Genomic DNA, 20079 nt, shown 5'->3' with positions numbered 1-20079 from the left:
AGAGGGGGAGGGTCTCCTACAGAGGGGGGAGGGTTCCCTGGAGAGGGGAAAGGTCTCCTACAGATAAGGAAAGTTCCCTGGGGGGGGGTCCCCTACAAAGGGGGAGGGTCCCCTAGAGAGGGGGGAGGGCCCCTGGAGAGGAGGGGGCGGCCTCAGGCCGCGCAGGCCCTGGCGCCGCCGGAGGGAGGCTGCGGGGCGGCTGGGCCGGGCCGGGCCGGGCCGGGCCGGGCCGGGCGGGGACAGGGCAGAGCGGGCGGCCCGGCAAGTCCCCCGCGGGCCCACGTAGCCGGCGCGCGCACTCACCGCCTCCTCCCGGAGCCAAACCGACCAGACGGGAACCAGCGAGACGCCGGAGGAGCGGGAGAGAGCAGCCCCGGAGCCGGAGAAGCAGCGAGAATGGGGCGGGCAGAGGGGCCTTGGAGGACCGCGTCGGCCCCGCCTCCTCGGCGTCGCGGCTCCGCCCCTCCCCTTGCACATGCGTAAGAGGGGGAGGGGGGAGGGGAGGGGAGGGAGAGAGGATTAAGCGTGCGCGTGCGCGTTTTCGTTCTCAGAGGACAAGTGACTTCATTCTAGCTCACAGGCAACACGCATTTATTAAGCACTTGCTGTGTACCAGGCACTGCACTTGGCGCTGGGATACAAATGCAAGCAACAGAACAATCCTTCCTCAGTATGCATGAAAATACATGCAACATAAATAAGACAGTAATAAATTTTGTATGTGCAATATAGTTAATACAAATAGTTAAATATAAAATAGTTTGGGAAGGAGGGTGCTGGAAGTTGGGGCAGTCAGGGAAGGCTTCAAGCAGAAGGTGGTGCCTTAAGTGGCATCTTAGAGGAAGAGGAGAACTCCAAGGCCAGGGTGAGGAGAGACAGTGTCCCAGGCATGGGTCAAGGCCAGTGCAAAGGCTTGGAGACTGGAGATGAATTTCAATGAGTGTGGTGCGCGGAGAAGGCCAAGATTGGCTGGATCAAAGATTTGGTGGGGGGCAAATAATGTAAAATGAGTCTGGAAAGGTAGGGTGAGACCAAGAGGGCTAGGCCTTTAAATGCTAGAACATTTATATTTTATTCTAAAGGCAACCAGGAGCCTCTGGATATGGTTGAATAGGGAAGTTGTGGCATGGTCAGATCTGCATTTAAGGAAATTCACCCGGGATGAACTGGAGTGGGGAGAGACTCGAGGCAGGAAGACCAGTTAGCAGGGCGTGGGAGGTGATAAGGTCCTGAACTACTCTGTGTGAGTAGAAGGGTTTGGCTGCAGGGGTGTTCTGGTATTTAACAACTGGCCCTCCCCTTCAAACAGAAATGTAAGCAAGATAAGTCTGAGAAGTAGTAGATCAGGGGACATGAGAAGACCAAGCAATTGTGAGACTGAGGAATTTGAGGGAGGGTCTGCATGGATTTTAAAGGCCCCTAATCTAAGGGCAAGAGTTGGGGAAGAGGAAAGTGATGAGGCAGGTGCTGAAGTCCTTGAGAAAAGAGGAATAACATTTGGGGGCCAGTAGACTGCAACCACCATGACTTGGATTTCATGGAAATTGTGTTTGCTGGGAGAAGGAGGTGAAGGGAAGGGCTGGAAATGATTGGAGAGAAGTAAGCAGCTAGGGAGCACAGTGGAAAGAGTGCTGAAACTTGGAGTCAGGAAGTCCTGAGTTCAAATCCAGCCTCAGACACATCCTAGATGTGTGACCTTGGACGAGTCATTTCACCTGTCTCTGCCTCAGTTTCCTCACCCGTGAAATGGAGATCATAAAAGCACCTACCACCCATCTTTGGGTAGGTATTTGTAAAGTGCTTTGCAAACCTTAAAATACTATATAAATGCTGGCTATTATTAGGAGACTATCACAGGAATCTGGTTGTTTGCCGCAGGAAATAACAGGAAGGATGTTGCAGAGAACAGAGCGGTGGCTTAGAAAGCTGTTACTGATAGTGAAAGTCCTTGCATCTAAGAAGTCTCTCAGTTTTTCCATATTGTACAAAAAGGAAGCTAGGACTGCTAGGGGGCACAACACAGTGCATAGAGCACCCAGCCTGGAGTCAGGAAGACCCACGTTCCTGAGTTCAAATGTGGCCTCACACGCTTGCTCGCCGTGTGACCCTGGATAAGTCACTTAACCTTGTTTGCCTCAGTTTCCTCCTCTGTAAAATGAGCCAGAGAAGGAAATGGCAAATCCCTCCAGTATCTTTGCCAACCCAAATGGGGTCATAAAAGAATCAGGCACAACTAAAAAAAACAACTGATAAATAAGCATTGATTCTGGAAAGAGTATGTGTCAGTTGACTTCCTTATGGCCTATCTCACCATCCCTGTTACTTTCCAGACCAAAACACCCTTCCCTGGCCACCTCTTCCCTATCTCTCTCTACTAGAGTACAGACATGGCCTCAATTCAAGGTTTGCATTTCCAGGGCTTAACACATAGCAAGCACTTACAACAGTTATCCATCCAATCATTCAGAGACTAGCTGAGTATCAGCTAGCACCCCTGCTAGACTGTGAGTACCTCCAGAGGTCGGGGGATGTCATCGAAGTCTTCATTTTCTGTATCTTTCTCAGCCCAGCCTGGCACCATGTATGCCCACAGTAGCACATGAGAAATGCTTTTTCACAAGGTGGTAAAAAGGATCTTGGGATGAGGAGATAAATTCTCACTCCAGCTCTGCTCTCCATACTCAGGTGACCCTGGCTGGGCAATCCCTTGCCTTCTTGAGGTCCTCTCCTTTCTAATGGGGTGATGTCTCACTGAACAAGTCACTGGTCCTCTCTGAACCTCAGTCCCAGCTTCCTGGGGGCCATCATCACCTTCCATCTCTTTCACTCCAGTTTCAGGGGCAAGCCCTCATGCTGGCCAAGGACAACTCCTCCACATACTTCCTTCAGCCCATTTCCTCCCATGCCCCCAGCCAAGTGCCCCTCTATCATCCTCACTCAATCTCTTATCCTTCTATCTCTTCCTATCTACTGGCCCCTTCCCTGCTGCCTGTAAACACACTTATGTCTCCCCCATTCTGAAAAATCTCTCAGTTGACTCGATCATCTCCACTAGCTGTCATCCCATAATCTCTCTTTCCCTAGATGGCTAAATTCCTTGAGAAAGTTGTCCCGCTTTCTCTCCTCTCTCTTCTAACGACCCCAATCTTCAGTAGAAACCACTCTCTCCAGCATTACTAATGCTCTCTCAGTCACCATCCTCATCGTCCTTGGCCTTTTTGAAGCTTCTGACTCAATTGATCACCTTCTATCCTGGGTAGTGAATTCTCTCCAGGGCTTGCTTTTTTCTTATTTAAACTTAGCGTTCATTCAATGTAGTAAGAACAATACACATTCTATTATGTGTGGCCCCAGTCAGATACCCAATAGTACAAATTCTCTTCAAGGTAGAGGCATCTGGTGGCTAGTGGATAGAGCACTGGGCCTGGAATCAGCAAGACTTGAGTTCAAATCCAGCTTTAGACACGTACTTGCTATGTGACTTTGGACAAGTCACTTCACGTCTGTTTGCCTCAGTTTCCTCAACTCTAATATTAGAGCAATAACAACAGAGCGTTGAGAGGATCAAATGAGATAATATTTGTAAAGGGCCTGGCATATGATGACAGAGCGTTGAGAGGATCAAATGAGATAATATTTGTAAAGGGCCTGGCATATGATGCTGTCCAATTCTCTGTGATCCCATTTGGGATTTTCTTGGCAAAGGTCCTGGAGTGGATTGCTATTTCCTTCTCCAGCTCATTTTACAGATGAGGAAACTGAGGTCAACCAGGTTAAGTGATTTGCCCAGAGTCACACAGCTAGGAAGTGGTTGAGGCCAGATTTGAACTTAGGAAGATGAGTCTTATCAGTGCTATTAGCTTTGATTCGAGGATGGTTCCCAGAGCAAGAGATGGGTGGTATAGCATGGAAGGATGGGTGGCGAGAATGTGGCCAGAGTAGATAGTGGGATGGTATATGGAGCATTGCCTGGCCTGGGGTCAGTTGGATAGGTCTAGTGGGTTATGGGAGCTTTCTACTTACTCACCAATTAGGACAGCTTCATCCCAGGGCGGGAGTTCTGAAACTGTGTGGAGTAAGGCCCTAGGGAAGGGCCTTTGGAAGTGTCTGGGGCGGAAGGTGCCACAAAGATGACAAGAGTGGATGTCTGGAGATATCTAGAGATAGAAATATAGACATAGATAATGTGCTTTGACATCCATTCTTTCATCTAGTCCTTACATTAGCCCCTTATAGATTTCTAAGGCAAGAATTTTGGTGATACAAATGAAGTTCAAATGAGAAATTACTTACTTTCTTAAAAAAAAAGTTAGATTCTGGAATTTATGAGACCTTGCTCAAAACCTAGTTCCATTTTTCAGTTGCCCAGTGTCCAAGCTCCAAAGGCCCTTAGAGGCTGTCTAGTATGACCTTTCCTTTTGCATGGAGAGAACTGAAGTCAAGAGACTAGCTCATTCTGCCAGGCAGGAAAAAGCCAAGACCGGAGCACGTGCCTCCTGGCTTCTACCACAAAGCTCTTTCCACTACCCCATACCCATCCTTCTACTCTGAAAGCCCTTCGTCTCTGTAAAAGGAAATCATTAAGATAAGTCTCATTTTCCTTCTCTGTAAAATGGGGGAAACACAGAATGTCAGAGCTGGGAGAGACTCATAAAACATGGAATGTCCGAGCTGGGAGGGCCCTTGGAGCGGGGAATGTCAGAGCCACCATACTTTAAATTGGGTTTTCAGAGATGGAAAGGACCACTGAGGGCAGCCCAAATCTGATTAGGAGAAATTTTTTTTTTTTTTTAGGCAATTGGGGTTAAGTGACTTGCCCAGGGTCACACAGCTAGTAAGTGTCAAGTGTTTGGTCTGAGGCTGGATTTGAACTCAGGTCCTCCTGACTTCAGGGCCGGTGCTGTATCCACTACGCCACCCAGCTGCCCCGCCCAAATCTGATTAAAAATCCCCTCTACAATCCTGGGGGGTAACCGCATACCCTATGATTAAAACCCTCCAGTGATGGGGACCCTGTGGTTTCTGAGGCAGCCCGGTTCCCCTTCTGGGCAGCTCCAGTGTTGAGGAAGTTTTCCCCTCTACCAATCTAAAATGTTCCTCCCTGTAACTTATACCCAGGGCAGCTAGGTGGTGCAGTGGATAGAGCACTGGGCCTGGGATCATCTTCCTGAGTTCAAATCTAGCCTCAGACACTTACTAACTGTGTGACCCTGGGCAAGTCATTTCACCCTGTTTGCCTCAGTTTCCTCATCTGTAAAATGAGCTGGAGAAGGAAATAGCAAAACCACTCCAATGTCTCTACCAGGAAACCCCAGATAGGGTCATCACGGTGACTGAAACAATTCAACTCAACAACAACAACAACAAAAAACGTACCCTCATTGCTCCTGGTTATGTGTAACCAATCTGCTCCTTCCTCTCCAACATCATACTGGGAATATATTGGAATTTCTCCAGCTTCCTATGTGAGTCTTCTCTTCCCAGGGTGCACAATGACCTCATATGTGGCTCAGTTTCCAGTGCCCTCCCTGTCCTTGCCGGCTGCCCTCTGTTGATTCTCTCCAATTCATCATGTTTATAGCTTGCCTGCACATAGCTGTTCGCATATTGTCTTCCCCACTAGACTGAATGCTTAGCCCGGTACTTGGCACATAACAAGGGCTCAGGAAGTGTTTATTCACTGACAGATCCTTATCTGATCTCACTCCAGTTTCCCTAAAATGTGGTGCTAAGAACCTTGGGACAATTACCACATCTTTCTAGGTCTTTGTTTCCTCATTTGTAAAATGTAGCTAATAACAACACTTATAGGACCATTGTGAGGGTTATAGGGCCTGGGATTTAGAGCTGGAAGGAGGTCTTATGACCTTAGAGGTCATTGGGTCCAGCCTGCTGCTCTTTACAGACGAGAAGAGTGAGGCTTGAAGACGTCCACAGTCACACAGCTGGTAAATGTCAGAGGGGAGATTTGAACCTGTGTCTTCCTGACTTAGCCCTGCCCTCTCTCCACTACAGTACACTATCTTTCCAGTAAGGTGACCTAGGTAAAAAGCCTGGCAGACCACAGGGTCCGTTCTAAACGTTAGCTATTGTTGTCCAGTTGGGAAACATTGCATGATAACGATTTTAAATGATAAGCCCTAAGTTGCTCAGTTGCTCCCAGGAGAACCCAGGCAGGTACTGGTCAGGGTCAGGGAGCACTTCTCAGGCCAAGTTCAGAGATGCAGACTAGCCCCAGTGCCATGAGGCTGTCTGGAAGAGGTCTGATTTGGAGGAACAGGCTCAGAGCACCATCTCGTGGCCAAAGCTGGGGTTATACTCTCAGCAGACAATCTCAACCACACCTTTAGGACGCACCTGGGGAGTGATGCCCACCTGTCTTTCCTCCTCCAGGGTCCATATAATGGACAGATGTTTCTGAAACAGAAAAACGACCTGTGCAGGAACCAGCAAAACATCATTACATTGGGGAGTGAGTAACAGATCCTTTAAGCGGGCAACGACCACCTTGATCCAAAGAATGGACGGATCACAGTTTCTAAAGGTGGGAGGGACGTCAGAGGCCATCGACAGCCCAGTTCCCTCGTTTTACCGATGAAGAAACTGAGGCCCAAGTCGGTGATGTGACTTGCCCATTGGTCACACAGATACTGAATGTCAGAGGTGGGTTTTGAATTCAGATCCTCTGACTCTAGACAGAACCAGAGCTCTTTCCACTCTAAGACACACCCTTCCAGCTGTACCAGTCTATGGTTGAGAATGATGGAACATACCCCCTTCTCTTGGTAGAGAGGCAGAGGACTATGGGTATGGAAATACCCCTACTCTGAGCTACACCATACAACTGCTAAAAATGATGGAACATGCTTCTTCCCTCTGTAGAAAGGCTATGGGTATGGAAATTTGCATGTGTGGTTGGGCACAGTTACTATGCTGCTAAATTGTGTTAAACTGTTTTTTCTTTGTTTCAAGAGAATGCTGTAGGAGTAGTTTTGGGAGTTCTTGAGAAGGGAAAGACAATTTATTTTTATTTTACTTTTTTATTTTTTTAGGTAATTGGGGTTAAGTGACTTGCCCAGGGCCACACAGCTAGTAAGTGTCAGGTGTTTGGTCTGAGGCCAGATTTAAACTCAGGTCCTCCTGACTTCAGGATCGGTGCTCTATCCACTGCACCACCTAGCTGCCCTGAAAAGACAATTTTTTAAAAAGCATCAATGAGACATTAAAAAAAAACCCTCAGTGCAATTCTAATAACTCTGAACTGACCTATTTAAATAATCTGTTGATTCCAAGTCTGATAAGGAAGAGAAAGGAATATTGTCTAAAGAGAACTGTGTGGATGCCCAAGCAACTCACTAACCAGTTTTTTTTTTTTAAGTATGCTTCAGGGCAACTAGGTGGAACTGTGTGACTCTGGGCAAGTCACTTAACCCCAATTGCCTCACCAAAAAAAAAAAAAAAAAAAAGCATGCTTCAGTCTGTATTCAAACAATATTGGTTCTTTCTCTGGAGCCAGATAGCATGCTTCATCATTACTCCTTTGGGATTGTCTTGAATCATTGTATTGCTAAGAATAGCTAGGTCATTCACAATTCTTCATCGTACAATAATGCTGTTACTGGGTACAATATTCTCCTGGTTCTCTGCATCAGTTCATGTAAGTCTTTCTAGGTTTTTCTGAAATCATCGTGCTTGTCATTTCTTATAGCACAATAATATGCTATCACAATCACATACCACAGCTTGCTTAGCCATTTCTCAATTGATGGGCATCCGTTTGATTTCCCATTCTTAGCCACCACAAAAAAAAAAGAGTGGTTATAAATGTTTTTATATAAATAGGTCCTTTTCCCTTTTTTGGGATAAAGACCTAGAAGTCATTGTTGTTTGTCCTTTGTTCTCAAAGAGGACCATGGCATCAGGAAGGTGATTTCATGACTTGAAAGTGAATTGCATTTAAGTGAGGGAAGGCTATGAAAAGTCACTATAGCTCACTTTCTCCTCCAGAGCCATCTGGGTCTAGTGGCAAGACATAGATCAGGATGACTGGAGATGGCTCCAGATGCAGTGGGAGACCTTGGTCTTTTTAAGCTAAGGTCTTTCCCAGGTCTCAGTTTGACTGAGGCAAAGCCCATTCAGTGATTAAGGCTAGGTAAGAAATGAGGCAAAGAATGGCCTCTTTTATGTAGTTAAAAAAAAAATCAGTCTGGGAGGGGAAGACCCTCAGGCTTTCTGGCCAAAACAGAAACAATTGCTATGCACTCTGAGCCATCAGGGCCCAAACAATGACCAGGTAGGGCTTGGGCTAGGACCTGTTGCTGGGCAATCAGTGAGAGCCAGAGTGATTTGGGTTTAAGGCGTGGTCCTTAAGAAAGAAATCTAGACCATAAATCCCAAGATATCTTGCAAGGTTTCAGAGATTAAAATTTACATTCCTTTGGGCAGAGCACCCGAAGGTCAGACTATTATACCCTATGTGGACAGAGGAAGAGGAAGGAGGAAACAGAAGGGAAAGGAAGTGACGGAAAGGAAAGAACAGTGGGTCCCCAGTGGGGCAGCTTGAGCTACTCACAGATTGTTGTTTGTCCTTCATTCTCAAAGATGATGACATCAGGAGGTGATGCCATGACTAGCAAGTGAATTGGATTTAAGTGAGGGAGGGCTGTGCAAAGTCATTAGCCTTACTTTTTCCTCCAGAGCCTTCTGGGTCCAGTGGCAAGACATAGATCAGGATGCCTGGAGATTGCCCCCCTAGAAATTTTATTGCTAAATCAGAGAGTATGCACAATTTTATAGCCCTTTGGACATAGTTCCAAATTGCTCTCCAGAATGGTTGAATCAGTTCACATCTTCACCAGTAGTGCATTAGTGTCCCAGTTTTCCCACATCTCCCCTAATATCCATCATTTTCCTTTTTTGTCATATTAGCCAATCTGATAGGTATGAGGTGGTACCTCAGAGTTGTTTTAATTTGCATTTCTCTAATCAATAGTGATTTAGAACATTTTTAATATGATTATAGATAGCTTTGATTTCTTTGTCTGAAAACTGCCTGTTCATATCTTTTGACCATTTATCAATTGGGGAGTGACTTGTACTTTTATAAATTTAACTCGGTTCTCCATATATTTGGGGAATGAAACCTTTATCAGAGATACTTGGTGCAAATTTTTTTCATGGTTTTCTGCTTTCCTCAATTTTGGTTGCATTGGTTTTGTTTGTGCAAAAACTTTTTGATTTTATATGATCAAAATGATCTATTTTACATTTTGTAATGCTCTTTATATTTTCTTTGGTCCTAAATTCTTCCTTTATCCATAGATCTGACAAATAAACTATTCCATGCTCTCCTAATTTGTTTATAGTATGACCCTTTATGTGTAAAATTGTGTACCCATTTTGACCTTACCTTAGTATATTGTGTGAGATGTTGGTCTATACCTAGTTTCTGCCATATTGTTTTGCAATTTTTGTCAAATAATGAGGTTTTGTTCCAAAAGCTCAGATCTTTGGGTTTATTATATACTAGATTACTGTAGTCATTTGCTATAATGTAATGTGTACCTAATCTATCCCACTGATCCATCACTCTGTTTCTTAGCTAATACCAGGTTGTTTTGATAATTACCACTGTATAATACAGTTTGAGATCTGATATGGCTAGTCTACCTTCCTTCACATTTTTTTCATTGATTCTCTTGATATCCTTGACCTTTTGTTCTCCCAGATGAATTTTGTTATTATTTTTCTAGCTCTATAAAATAATTTTTGATAGTTTGATCAGTATGGCACTGAATAAATAGACTAATTTATGTAGAATTGACATTTTTATATTTATTTATATATAATTGTCATTTTAATATATTGGCTTAGCCTATCCATGAGCAATTAATATTTTTCCAATTGTTTAGACCTTACTTTGTTTGTGTGAAAAGTGTTTTGTAGTTGCGTTCATATGGTTCCTGGGTTTGTCTTGGCAGGTAGACTCTCAAGTATTTTATATTGTCTATAGTTATTTTAAATGGAATTTCTCTTTCTATCTCTTGCTGTTGGACTCTTGCTGATGATTTATGTAGGTTTATTTTGTGTCCTGTAACTTGCTAAAGTTGTTAACTATTTCAAGTAGTTTTTTAGTTGATTCTCTAGGATTCTTCAAGTATAACATCAAATCATCTGCAAAGAGCGATAGTTTTGTTTACTTTTTGCCTAGTCTAATTCCTTCAATTTCTTTTCCTTCTCTTATTGCTATAGCTAACATTTCTAGTACAATATTGAATGATAGAGGTGATAATGGGCATCTTTGCCTCACCCCTGAGTGTAATAGGAAGGCTTCCAGCTTATCCCCATTACAGATAATGCTGCTGATGGTTTTAGATTAATATTACTTATTATTTTAAGTTAAGCTCCATTTATTCCTATGTTTTTTAGAAGTGTTTTTTAATGGGAATGGGGGTTGTGTTTTGTCAAAGGTATTTTATACATCTATTGAGATAATCATATGATTTCTGTTTCAACCAACCAATTTTAAAAAGACATATACATAAGAAGGGAGCAAGTATGGGTAACACAAGATGAATACAGAAGTATGTCTTGGTCCTAAAAGAATAATATCAGAAGTCTTAAAGCTTAGAATGAGCTGAGGTTGGTGAAAAACACCAAAGACAATTGAAAGGGGGCGGGGGTTGGTTTGCTTGTTTAAGAAGAGATAGGATCATTGGTCAGGGTGGATGGAACCATGAAAACTGGCAAAAGAGAGAAAGCAGAGCTATTCTATTCTTATGAAAAATTTCTAGCCCCTACCTCCCCTCCCTGCAAAAGTGTTGCTTCTACTAGAACATAAAGGGAAAGGGTAAAAGAGGAGAAACAGCTTGGTCAGGCCACCAGGTGGCACTCTAAACTTGAGCTTTGTTGACTTTGCCCAACTGGGCAGGTGGGAATCATCTCATACTTGGGCTACAGACTCCTTCACTCTTTTTCATGCATTGATTGCTCTATTTGAAATTTTCTACATTCCCCTATGTTTTTTGGTGCTCTTTTCTAGGGGTATGTTTACTCCAGTAAAAATTCACAAATCTCTAAGAGTAAGCTGGCTGCCTCCACTGTTCTTTCTTTCTTTCTTTTTTCTTTTTTTTGGCTAGGCGATGGGGTTAAGTCACTTGTTCAGGGTCATACAGCTAGTAAGTGTCAAGTGTCTGAGGCCAAATTTGAACTCAGGTCCTCCTGACTCCAAAGCCAGTTCTCTATCTGCTGCTCCACCAAGCTACCCCTCTGCCTCCACTTTTACCAGATGCTAACCTCTTCTCCCTCCTCATCTGACCCTCATCCTCAAATCAATTCAACTAGCATTTACACTAAAACATTTTTATTGTAACTGGAAAATGATGATGAGTGTAACTGCACTAGATCTGAGAAGTAAAAGTGGCCACAGCTAAATTCCCCCCATCCTTTTCTGTGTCATGCCCCTTGACTCTCAAACACATAAGAAGGGAAGACAGATGCATCTAAAGACCTTTGTTGAAAAGTGCTTCCTAGTATCCCCTTTGATATCAGAGTTATAGAGGAAGAGAAAACTACCTCAAATTCATCTCCCCCAAGCTCACTTCTCAAGTGGAACTTGAAGTCAACTCCTAGTGAGACACTGGGTGCATCTACAGCTCCTGGTATTCTTTCAGGCTGCCCCAGTCCTCACCAAGGGTACCTAAACATGCGCAATCAGCTTCCTTTTCCAAGGCTCCTCTTAATGTGGCTGACAAATCTGGAAGCCCAAGGCTTTAGTACTACCATGAGCTGTTCTCTGGTTCACTCACATGGTCAGATTCCTACATTTTCTCTCAGATCTTCTCAAGTCTTCTTGACTCCAGGCCTAGTACTCTAGCCACTGTACCACCAGCTGCCTCCTAGGAAAGGCAGGTGGTTGATGGTAATGGTCTTCTTATAGGAATATTTGGTCTAGTTTCCTTTTTTATTTTCCTCTATGTTCAATAAGCAATGTGGTCATAGTATTTCAAGTTGAATCTATGGATGAAGTATGAAATTACCTACAAGAAATGAAAACTGAGAAAACAGAAGATTCCTGTGGGATGGGGGCTATGAGTTGAATATAGATAGCAAATTTCATGTTTTTTTTAATATTGAGCAATATTTTACTTCTTCCCTAGATTAAAGCAGAACCCAGCCAGCAGCTAATGTCTCTTTTTATACTTTATTGGCTTACCATGTTGAAAGGAAGAAGCCGAAGTATTTTCAGGCAGAGTTTTCTAGTTGCATTCACAGATGCTATAGTTATACTTGCATCTTAAACTATATACCACAATGAGCTCAAAATGAATATGTAACTTCAGTATGAAAGTTCATACCATAAAACTACTGGAAGAGAATGAGATCAGGTATATTTCACACCTATTAATAGAGGGAGAATTCTTAGGCAAACAAGGGGTAAAGGAGATCACAAAGACACATTATATAATTTCAAATACATTTACTGAAATGTTTCTGCCTGAACCAAAGCAATGAGCTGGGATAAAAAGATACATTGTTCATTGAAGCATGGAGGGGGTGGTGGAGACTTTTCATCAAGCAGTTCTGATAAGCATCTCATATTCAAGATACATATAGGAAATTAACACAAATATACAATATCAATTTCCCACTGAATAAATGGTTAAAGGGTAGGAACAACCAGTTCTCAAATATTGGTACAAATCATCTGTTCTAAAAGACACTTCCAGGACCACCAAGGGAAGATGAAAAGTCTGAAAGCCTTCAGGCCTTTCCAAGCTCACAAGGTCCTCCTCTGATCAAGATTGGGGGAATGTGAGACTGAGACCAAGGCTCTTTCTCATACCCCCCAGAAGGGATTCCCCAGTATTTATAAATGACTCACAAATTATGACCATGTTTCCTTAGCCAATCTGAACACACTTCCTGTCACTCCAGTTCATTTGATGGCTTTCGAAGATTTTTTGCAATTAGCCTAAAGTCATTGATTGATTGATTGATTGATGCATATTCCTTTCCTGGTTAAGTATCAGGGCATAACATCTTATGGCTTACTTTAAGTAGAGTGGAGTAATTGATCCACAAATTCAATGGCCCCACACACGCATACCCTTACAATGGAATTAAAGTCTCAAGTACGCCAAAATATTCATAGCAGCACTTTTTGGTACCAGAGAACTAGATACAAAATACATGTCCATTGATCTTGAAACAGAGGGAAAAAGTGTAATATTATTACAGAATATTACTGTGCTGTAAGGAATGACTGATATGAAGAATATGAAAAATCTTATCCAAAATGATATAGATTAAAGTAAAAGAAAGAGTGAGAAGACTTAGCTGAACTGATAGAGGGTGATGTAAGTAGAACCAAGAAAGAGAGACACGTTCTAATCTGAACATTTCTGCTGACAGACAATGGAAACAAAGCTGTTCCAACACCCTGAAGATCTCTCTGTGCTCCAAGCCATTTCAGAGCATTACCAGACAACAGACAAAATTCCACAATGAGATAGATATTCACATGGTCACTGCATTCTGCTTGGTAAAGGTTACCATATGCTTTACCAATTGTAACATACAGAATAATAGAACTTTGAGCACACCCTCGGAGAATCATTTTCCTAGAGTCATTCAATGCATCTTGAGCCAGAACTGTTATGGCTTCTCCTGTCCAGACAGTCAGAGATGAACCTAAGAGATACTTCCATTAACTGAAGGAATCAGAGATGTCTTCCCTTAACCTAATCTCTTCAGGGAATGGGGAAAGAAGGTGCTTCTCTCAGCTGGATCCAGCAAAGGCCCTTTGCCCTTGTCCAGTCTCCCTAATTGCTTCTGTGAGGAGTCCTTTCCTGGTCTGATAAGGAGAGCAAGACATTGTCTCAGAACTGCTAGACAAAGACTGATAAAGCTTTTCTTTCAGAACAGTCCAAAGACTACTAGGATAATTTTCAAATGCTTTCTTTATCATTATAAAAAAGATGGTAGAAAGCAAGGGCGGGGGCTAGTCTGCTTCCACACCAATGGTTGCCACATCTTTCTTAGTTCCCTTCCTTCTCGATCCCTCTGAAGCCTCTCATGCCATTGACCACCATTCTCCTGGATACCCTCTGCTCACCTGGAGTTTCCATGACACCACTCTCTCTCCTTTACTGATCCCTTAGTGCTAGTGACTTTCCTCTGTTGATTGTCTCCAATTAATCCTGTATAGATCTTGTTTGTACATAGCTGTTTGCATGTTAGCTCCCACTTTAGCTCCTAGGGAACAGTGACTCCCTACTGTCTCCTGGGAAATAATATGATATTGAAACAACAATAATATAATATGTAAGTATATTTGTTATATTATATATAGTTTATATTTGATATAGAATGTAATTATTAATATAAATCTATTATAATAAATTAGCTGTAAGAAATATAAACCTATACCAATATGTTTATATTAATATTATATTATTAATTGTATGTTAATTATTAATTATATAATATAAGCCTACAGTATAATTAAATAGAAAATATAAAAATAGAACAATGTTTATTCAGCATTTAAAGTCCTTCACAGTCTGCCTCCAACCAATCTTTCCAAATATATTTTGTATTATTCCCTTTCACACGTTCTGTGTCCTAGTCAAGCTGGCCTTGTCGCTATTTCCCATAAAGGATTTTCCATCTCTTGCCTGTGGGCTTTTGCCCAAGCCATCCCCATCTCCGAAACACCCTTCCTCTTCGCCCACACCTTTGGTAGCCCTGGCTCCCTTCAAGGCTTAGCCCAGGTGTTCAGCCCTCACCCATTGGGCCTTTCTTGCCGCAAAATGTTTGTTCCTCATCTTAAAAATATTTTAAAACGCTTGAACATTGTGGTTGGTAAATACCCTTTTTCTATGGAATAAAATGAATCTATGTATCCCCCAACCCTCACTATATAAATGAAGAAGGAGGGAGGCAGCATTATCCTCATTTGACAGATAAGGAAACCAGAGAAATGATTAAGCAGCCTTCCCAAAGGTATGTTGAAAATCCTGTGATAAAGGTAAGATCAGAGTTCAGGTTGCCTCCCTAGGCTTGTCTCCCAGGTCTTCTGTTTTCTATAAAAATAATAATAACTGGCATTTACATAGCACTTTAAGGCTTGCAAAGTACTTCAATTGCTCCTCACAACAACCGTAGGAGACAGGTGCAATTATTATGCCCATTTTACAGATGAAGAAGCTGAGACAGACAGAGATGTAGTGATTTGCCCAAAGTCACACGACTAGTAAGTGTCAGAGTCAGGATTCTAACTCAGGTCTTCCTAATTCCAAGTCCCCACCACAACACCATCTCATCTAGCAAAATTAATTGTTGAAAACTGTCCACAAGAGAAGTTTACAACTTCACATACAATCCACTTTTGTGCTTTGTACATTTTTTGTACTCTTTTACTTTATCTGTACTCTTTGTACATTGAAACGTGTGTTTATAGATGCCTGTTAAATTTGGAATAAGAACAAAACATTTCTACAAAGAAAAAAAATTAATCATTGAAAGAATAGCACCCCAAGGACACCAAGAAAGCCACTGTGCAAGCATAGACTCAGAAGGTTCCCATTAAAACCAGTTGGGTGGGTGGCACAGTGGATAAAGCTGCTGCTGCTGATTCTTATTGTTGTTGTTAATATTAAAATGGTACAAGAGTGTGGAATTTTCTTTTATAAAAAAATGCACATCTAAGAGTTATTAGTGTCTGTCTAGAATTAGACCATGTAAGCATAGCCTGCTGCCTCCCTCAATGTTTTATCTCTGTGGAGATCCTGAAACATCCCAGGAAATGATTTACAGAGGGAGATCAATGGAGCAGAAATCATGAAACTTTCTACAGGAAATGAGATTACTTCTTCCCTCTCCAAGGTAGAGAGGACCCTGGAAAAGCCCTACCCCAAGATCTCTCTGGGGCAAAGAGCCAGATGATAAAATAAAATGATGCTATCTGTACTTTGTGCTCACTTTTACTTCTTTCCTCTTAGACTTTGCAACTGGAACTTCTGGATGGCACTGATGGAGGCCAGGATAGGAGGCTCAGAACCTTGGACAGTGCAGGCAAGTAGGATGAAGGTACAGCCCAGCCAACAAGGGCAACAAGGAGCAGAGCCCCAACAGAGTGACAATGTACCCACCATCAGCCAAGGTACAACAGCCAATAGGCCTCCCATTTGCCTGAAGGCTGGTGAACTGTGGGGTGAACTAAATTCCCAGCTTCTTTTTAGCCCATGAACTAGGGGGTGAATGTCCCTTACCACTTCTCTTCATCCACTATCCCCAGGGTATGGACCATTGGGACTTCCCACTTGCCCCCATTCTCACCCAAATATCTGGGAGAGGGCAAGGAGGATTAGGAGAGGGAACTACTTGGTGACAACTGCTTCTACTTGGGTGTTAGCCTAATTTCTTTTAACTCTATTCTTTGAACAGTGATCTGCATTATCACAACATAGGATCTGAATGCAGTAAGAAGGGACCTGAGAGAGTGGAAGACCCACAATGGGGTGGGGGCTCTGAGTCTGCTAGACAGTGGATCTCATTTCATCTACAACCAATGAGTCTCCAACTAGCAAGGGGTCTTGATATCTAGCTAGCCTAGCACTGAAACGATAGCCCAGACATTTGTAGACTTGGGCCCCTCCTAGTGGCCAGTGAGGATACTGCAGCCTATCAGAAAGTGGCCATCCCTTGAAAGCAGCTATACCCATTGTTCCAGTAGAGGGTGCTCTGGTAGATTAATTTAAAAGATTGCTTTCCATTAAGGCAAACCTCTTGGCTGGATAATTCGCTCAGTGAATAGTGTCTCTCTGTATGGTTGAGTGAAGCAGCCCTGAGTCCAAAAGAGTAATATTTACTTATCTATGTACCTGTTGTTTCTCCCAACAACATATAAATTCCTTAAGGGTTAGGATTATTTCATTCTTGTCTTTGTTCCCCAGTGTGTACTACAACCCCCAGCACATAGTAGACGCTTGACAGAGGCTTGTTGATTTGTAATGAACTCCTACTTGGTCCAAAAACTCTGCTTGGTCTAGAAACCACACTGCCCCGCTGCTGCTGTCTCTGGAGCTGAGAGGGTCCCACAGGTTGGATGGTGAATTTGCACAGATCCACAGGCAGACCCCACAGAGGACCCAGATCCCCACTTGTGGGCAGTTCTTCTTCCCTCTGTATTTCTTTCTAGCACCTTTCCTTCTTCTGTCTCCCAGATCTCCTTTTGGATTCTGTGTGCAAAGGAATTTCACACCTGCACCCAGGTCAATGCCTGGGTCCCATTACAGTTAAATCTCTATCAGTACAAAACACTTTCCTCAAACATCCCCATGAGGTAGATGGCTTATTAATATTACTATTTTATAGGTGAAGAAATGGAGATGTACAGAGCCTTAGATGACTTGCCCAGGGTCAGAGCTCATAAGTATATGAAACTGGATTTGAACTCAGAACCTTTAGGTTATAAGCTTGTTGAGGGCAGAGACTGTCTTTCTTTTTATTAATTGTATCCTCAGAGCTTAGCACAGTGCCTGGCACATGATAGATACTCAATAATAAATGTTTATTGGATCTCCCCAACTACCAGTTCCAGCACTCTTTCCACTGCACCCCCTTGCTGCCCAGATTCAATGACTTACTGTGTTCACTCAACTGCAAAGTGTCAGTAATCTCCATATGGTCAGTAATCTCCATATGCATTATAACATACTAATGACCTGTATGTAGTAAGAAGGGACCTGAGAGAATAGAAAACCAACCCCAATGGGGTTGGGGCTCAGAACCAGATTCAAACCCAAGTCTTACCACTCTGGGACCAGTATTCTTTCCACTGTGCTAAAAAGTCTCTCTCATGTCCCCTCACCCCCTTCACTTTATAAAGGACCACACTGAAGAGGAAGGTAGAGATTTACCCAGGGTCAAGACATCAGAGTCAATGCAGAACTGGGTCCAAGACACCAGGCTTCTGGCTCTGAACATTACCAACCAAGAATGGTGGAATGGACAGAGATTCAGCCTCTGCATCAGGGAGACCTGGCTTTAAATTCCATCTCTGAGATGCAACAGCTGAGTAGCCTTGGCCAAGACACTTATGACTCTCTAGGACTTTAATGAGCAAAGGAAGTGCTGTTCTGCACAGGGAAAAGACATTTTCTCACTGGGAGTTACTTACACCAATGAAATTACAAGTCAAGAAAAAAAAGCCTATGGTTCTATTGACATGGTGGGCACCTCCTCTCTTCTTTCTCTATCTCCCCTTGGCTAGTACAAGGCTGGGCACACAGTAGCTGATCAGCATATATACATATAAATATATATATATATATATACACACATACACACCTATGTACCTATATGTATGTGTATATACACATACATACATATAAGCACATGTGTGTATGTATGTATTTATGTATACAGACATAATATATAATGTGCCTGATATTTGATAGCTTCATAGAAGTAGGGCCCAGCCCACCTTTGTCTGTCAGGGTGGAGACTGATAGGAAGAAGGAATCACTCTGCTTCAAGCATGGCTCTTCCTCCTCTGGACCATGGGCACCATTGACTAAGGTCAACAGAGGCCACCCCCAGGCATGGGAGAAAGGGGCAAGGAATGGAAAGGAGTATTTGGGGGGCTCCTGACTCCTTGATCTCTGTGTATAAGAGAGATTTCCTATCTCCATACGTTTGTCCAGGGTAATTCTCCCAACCTGGGCTTCCCCTCATGCCTACCTCCCCTCCACAGTCATATGTCAGAATACTACCCATCCTCCAAGACCCAGTTCAAATACTGCCTCCTCAACGGGGCCTTTCTTGATCTCTAAATAGAAGTCACAGAATGTGGAAGGGGATGGGGGAGACATGTCATCCCTGGCAGGGTCTAAAGGGAGAGTCCCATTCAACCCACCACCCTCATTTCACAGATGAAGAAACCATTACCTGGGGAGAGGTCTCGGCCAAGGTTTTACCTGGCAAAAGCAGGACTAGAACCCAGACCTCTCAGCCTCCAGATGAGTCCCCTTTTCACTCAGATACACCAGACTTTCCCTCCTCACAGCCCCAATAAGCCTTGGGCCTTTCTTACTAATCTCATCCCATCATGCCTGGCATTTCTCTAGTTCTAGGCCTTATTCCTTCAACTAATAAAAATAAGGGCAGCTAGGTCATGAGGCTGAAGTCAGGAAGACCAAAATTCAAATCTGGCCTTAGACATTTACTAGCTGTGTGACCCTGGGCAAGTCACAAACCTCTTTTTGCCTCAGTTTCCTCATCTGTAAAATGAGCTGGAGAAGGAAATGACAAACCACTCCAGCGTGTCTGCCAAGAAAACCCCAAATGGGGTCATGAAGAGTCAGACGTGACTGAAGAGCAACAACAACAATAAAAATAGCCAGAATTTACACAGAGCTTCCCATATCTTATTTTATTCAATCCTGGGAGATAGATGCTGTTATCCCCACTTTACAGATGAAGAAACTGAGGAAGAAAGAGATTAAGTGACTTGCTGAGGGTGACTCAACTGGTCTGGGGCAGGATTTGAACTCATGTCTCCCGGACTCCAAGTCAGCATTCCATTCACTATAACAGGAAGCAGCCTTGTAACCAGACTGCAACATCAGGAAAGCCAGGAACCAAGTGTCATCCATAGCTGTATCCTCCTGTAGCCCCAAATATAGGGTCCAGTACACAGTATACAATGGAATTTTTCAGATGAATGAATGAGCTGGACCCTGCTCTCAGGGAGCCACAAGTTTGATTGGGAAGCTAGTCCTCTTCCCCCAGGGAAAGATGCTGACTGGCCAGTCATGTGTGCTCAGAGCTCGAGGAAGGACTTGTATAGTCAAGAAAGAGAGCCCTGGAGATTGGAGCAGCCAAGGGAGGCTGCCTGGAAGAGGTGGCTCAACTTCTGGCATGCCAGAAGGCATCTTATAAAAGTAATCCTAATAAAAGTAATACCACAAAATAAAGCTAATAATAACTAGCACTTATGTGGCAATTTAAGGTTTGCAAAGTGTTGTACACAAGCTATCTCATTTGATACTAAATAGTATTTCATTTTTATAC

General features: G+C 43.2%; 1 protein-coding gene across 1 annotated transcript in view; it reads right to left on the bottom strand.

The window, feature by feature from the left end:
* MEGF8 (multiple EGF like domains 8) overlaps window positions 1–477 on the bottom strand; it is a 7930-nt gene extending 7453 nt beyond the window's left edge. Inside the window, exon 1 of the mRNA XM_027858204.1 lies at window positions 62–477. Coding sequence (XP_027714005.1) covers window positions 62–477 — 416 coding nt within the window. The remainder of the gene's footprint in view (window positions 1–61) is intronic.
* Window positions 478–20079: the final 19602 nt, after the last annotated feature.

The sequence above is a fragment of the Vombatus ursinus genome, unplaced genomic scaffold (genome assembly GCF_900497805.2).
Source record: "Vombatus ursinus unplaced genomic scaffold, bare-nosed wombat genome assembly UNPS02012758.1, whole genome shotgun sequence".
Lineage (NCBI taxonomy): Eukaryota > Metazoa > Chordata > Mammalia > Diprotodontia > Vombatidae > Vombatus > Vombatus ursinus.
The sequence above is the reverse complement of the archived record's forward strand: the minus strand, read 5'-3'. Positions and strand labels throughout refer to the sequence as shown.